Raw genomic sequence first — 4184 nt, forward strand, 5'->3', positions numbered from 1 at the left:
TAATATTTAAATAATAATTAATTAATTAAAAATTTTAATTTTAATTTTAATTTACTTTTTTTTAATCTGATGTTTGCATTATTTACTATATGTTATTCTTCTATACTTTCTCTTATTTTATTAGAGTTTATTTATTTATGTTATTCTTTTATCAGCATCATCTCATTTTAGAACTGCAGGCGTTTTTAATAAAGTCATATTGTATATAAATATTAAATAATATGTTGAGGTGTGGACAAGAAACATGACTTTTCTTTTAGAGGCGTTTTTTGGGCTCAGATTTTAGATGTCTTTTGGGCTTACCACATGGTTTCGTTTAGTCCATTAGGCGGTATTTGGGCTTACTACATGGTTTCGTTTAGTCCATTAGGCGGTATTTGGGGCTTAGGCCCATGATCTGGTCGAAATGGTGCACATGAGGTCAACAATTCAACCAAAATAGAGGAAGATTCTTTAATTAATACGATTACAGCTTTTGGGTTTAGCTGCTCAAAATAAAAAATGCTGCCAGTTCTATTACATATTAAAGCCAAGTTAATGAATCAGTGTTGCTATCAATTATTGCGCAAAGCAAAAATGATAACCTAACAGGATTTGATAGCTCGATCAAAATGACCAGCCTGTGTCTAAATAACCGTAGAAACTTTCTATCTCTAGAGTTGCAAGACCGCAAGGTATATAAACCAATAAAAAACAAAACAAAAAACAAAAAGGCCTCAATGATTTTAACGGCATGATTGTAAACAATGTCTCTCCATGTTTCAAGATTTTATTCCGGGACGAAAATTGCAGGATGAAATCAATGGTGACCATGTTCATAAGGATCACCACCGGCTCCCACCACTTCAAGCTGCAAATGTAAGACCAAATATTTAGTTACAATGAGCTGTGACAGGCTCCTAGCTAGAAAACAGGCACTAAATTATCTCCAGTTATACGTGCAATAAACAGAAGCTCATTTAGGCAAACACTTCATCCATCATAGAATGGCTATATGTTACAACCCATCAAAGAAGGTTTGGTTTCCCCACTTATCACTAGCTTTGATGATGATAATAGCCAGGTTGAGTATTTAAATTAACCAATGGCAATCAATACTTAAGTACAAGCGCAAGTAAACAAGCGGATATTTTCAATCTATAAATACTGCCATATTTTGACATTTAACTCCTTATTACTCATGATATGGTAAAATACTGAATATGAATCTCAACTTACCTTAAAACATTGTGAGCATACTGGACATTCATAAGGCTTGCCCTTCTCCAGCCAAAACCAGACAACATCATGCTCATCCTCTGCGATCAAAAAAGTTTTTCACCTCAATAAAAAAGCAAATTCCAGTAATTTTCACCACATTGTAAGAAAGCTTTCACATAGGAATTCATAAATAAAGGTAAGTAACTTACCACCTTCACCTCCGGGGCATCCGACTATCCTTCTATCATAGACAGACTTTACAATAGCAGGTGCTTCCTGTAGATCAACATAGCATATTAACAATGAAAGTGGATACAAACTAAAACTAATATTTATAACAATAAAATAGGAATAAATAAAAAAGAAGCACAACAAATACCCAGACAGGTTTGATAGCCAATTTAGAAGTGAAAAACAAAAAGTGAAGAAACTTAAGCACACAGTTAAGGTTCAATGGGTAATAAGAGGATTTCCCCACTTCAAATCCACATTATTCTAATAATAGTTTAAATGAATGCATATTTTTACTTCTGTAAAACCCAATACAAACCTAACAAGCTATAACTTTCACTAATTGGTTTTCCAGCCTCATGCTTACTTTTATCTTTAACCACCAAGCACAAAGCAATTCAGGATAACATTTTCTCATAAAGGCTAAATATTCACCACTATTACCTATCGAATTGAATAATACAGATAGTCCTCGTGAATTTTAACATTTTTTATGGGCATCTCTATATTGATTGGCAGCTATTTCTATTAAGCATAAATTGATGCTAGAATACTGTCTGAGCAGAAGCTCTGGCGGATTATTTCTGCATTGAACTCAACAGACAAATGGAGCATTAATGGCAAGTCATAGTTGTTCCAATGTGAATGTCAATTTTATCAATTTAACCTTCTAAGTATTTTTATGCACTTGTTATGTAACAATGGATTAATAACCCAATATGTATTGGTTATGCTTACTTTATGCATTAAAACTTTTTAATGACTGTTTATTATGCTATATTTTATTTTAAATCATGATAGAAAAAAAAGGTTGAACACGGTACATAATTCTGACACAGAGTACTCATACCCTCTTATGCAATCAAACAACTAAAAAGGAAACTAAAAACACCACCGAGCACTTTATCTTCTAAAATCTAATGGTTTGTAAACATCAAAAACTTTGCAATCTTATATTTCTAAAAATAACTAAATGCCACTATCGGGACTAACCTTTGTGCCGAATGGACCTTCAGGATGGTTTATTTCAAGAATATTCCTTCCCTAAACAATAAGAAACAGATTAGATTTACCAACTACAAGAGAGAGAGAAAAAAATCTTAGCAGACTAATAGTGAAGTTAAGAGATTCAAATAATAGCATGATTGAATTTAAAATAGCTTTTGGTAAATTTCTTTAGCAATGAAAATAATGGAAAGCATCCTCAGAACTTCGGAAAATAAAACCTAAAAACAAATAATCAATCGAATAGTAGTAGTACTCAGTGCATAAATCTCCTAATCTAAACTTGTACTAAATTTCGATTAATAAGATTTCCACATTACGCATAGAATCGCAATCGTAGGGAATGAGGAAAGGAATAACCTCGAGATCAGCCTGAATCTCCTCGCGTTCGTGCCCAGTGGCAATGGGCATTACATCCTCAACCCTAAGTTTTACCTTACCACCTAAAAAAACAAAAAATCCAATAAAAAATCGAATAATAAATAACTCAATAGGAGAACCAAAAATATTGAAAAGAGGGGAATACCTGATTGGGTGGAGACATGGCGATTAATGAAGGGAGCGGAGGAAGGAGCGGCGGCGGCGGCGGCGAATCGGAGGGCTGGCGAAGCGGATCGGGAATGAGAAGAAGGTGAGAGTGCAGTTAGGGATTTGAAGTGAGAAGAGACGAGCCTCCGCCACATGGTGCTGCTTTGATCTGAGGTGGTTACGGCGTTGGTTGATCGAAGCAGAAATGGGAAAGTGTTTTGATGGAAAAGGGAAAATAGACTCGCTCGCTCTCTCAATCACTCACTTTGAACGAAAACCCAACACACCAAAGCCCGCGGCACGTGACCCATGCAGACACGCACGTGGCATTTAACATGATCGTGTGACTCTGCGAGAACAGCATTGTTACTGCGACTGCGTCTATCGTTTGCTCATCACATTTTTACTCACTCAAATTCCATTCAACATGCAATTACTACAAATTAGGAGATCACTGCTAAACACTGACCACACAATTTATCTTTCTTTTTTTTTTTTTTTAACTTTAAAAGGGTTTAGTCTCTCCTCTTTCATAACTAGCCTTAATTATTTTTCATTAATTTTTTTTGCGTGATTCGTTAATTCAAAATTGTGATAATATGAGATCTTTGCCAAATTGCTCCTTTTAATTTGTATATATCATTATGATAATATGAGAAGATTAGCATGCATTCCACATACATCAATTTTAATATTGAAAGAAACTCGCCAACTTTTACGGAAAAACAGGGTGGATAGTACATGATGATGAAAATTATATGGTACAGTAATAATAATAATAATAATAATAATAATTGTTACAAGAGATGCATCAACGATGCTCATTGAAACCAAATGGATCGGATCATCATGGAATGTGGTTTGATTGCACTAGCTATGCAATCTTATAATAATAAGATAAACACTACATAACTATCCTGGATATAACTAATTAAGCATGTCTAGGGTAACGGACGCTAAGCAATTTGACGTCATCAATGACGGGTCCACAAAGCGAACCAGAGTTATCATTCTTCATGGTGTAATACGTGCTTAGGAACCTAACACGGGTACGTGTTGACACAGCCTTGAACCTCAACTTGCCTCTGATAAAGCCTCCTTTGCCCTTAGATTGGTAAGGGACTTGGACTGTGTCTTTGCCAGCGAATGCTTCAACCATCATGGACCCTTCACATGCATTGCTGGCGTCACCAACGGCAAAGGTGAGGTCATAGATCCTT

The 4184-nt window shown here is 35.1% G+C and overlaps 2 protein-coding genes across 2 annotated transcripts in view; both read right to left on the reverse strand.

Annotated features, from left to right (window-relative positions):
* On the reverse strand, positions 493–3233 carry LOC107612671 (cytochrome c oxidase subunit 5b-2, mitochondrial). Its single transcript, XM_016314373.2, has 6 exons — positions 2963–3233; positions 2797–2879; positions 2425–2475; positions 1410–1476; positions 1219–1298; positions 493–850 (listed from the first exon to the last, which is right to left on the reverse strand). Exons 1-6 carry the CDS (start codon positions 3117–3119, stop codon positions 800–802), a joined length of 489 nt encoding a protein of 162 aa, XP_016169859.1. The 5' UTR covers positions 3120–3233; the 3' UTR covers positions 493–799.
* LOC107614242 overlaps positions 3661–4184 on the reverse strand; it is a gene marked incomplete in the record, with an annotated part of 2471 nt that continues 1947 nt past the window's right edge. The window contains 1 exon segment of the mRNA XM_016316465.2: positions 3661–4184. Within this exon segment, the coding sequence (XP_016171951.1) occupies positions 3896–4184 (289 nt within the window).

The sequence above is a fragment of the Arachis ipaensis genome, chromosome B08 (assembly GCF_000816755.2).
Source record: "Arachis ipaensis cultivar K30076 chromosome B08, Araip1.1, whole genome shotgun sequence".
NCBI lineage: Eukaryota > Viridiplantae > Streptophyta > Magnoliopsida > Fabales > Fabaceae > Arachis > Arachis ipaensis.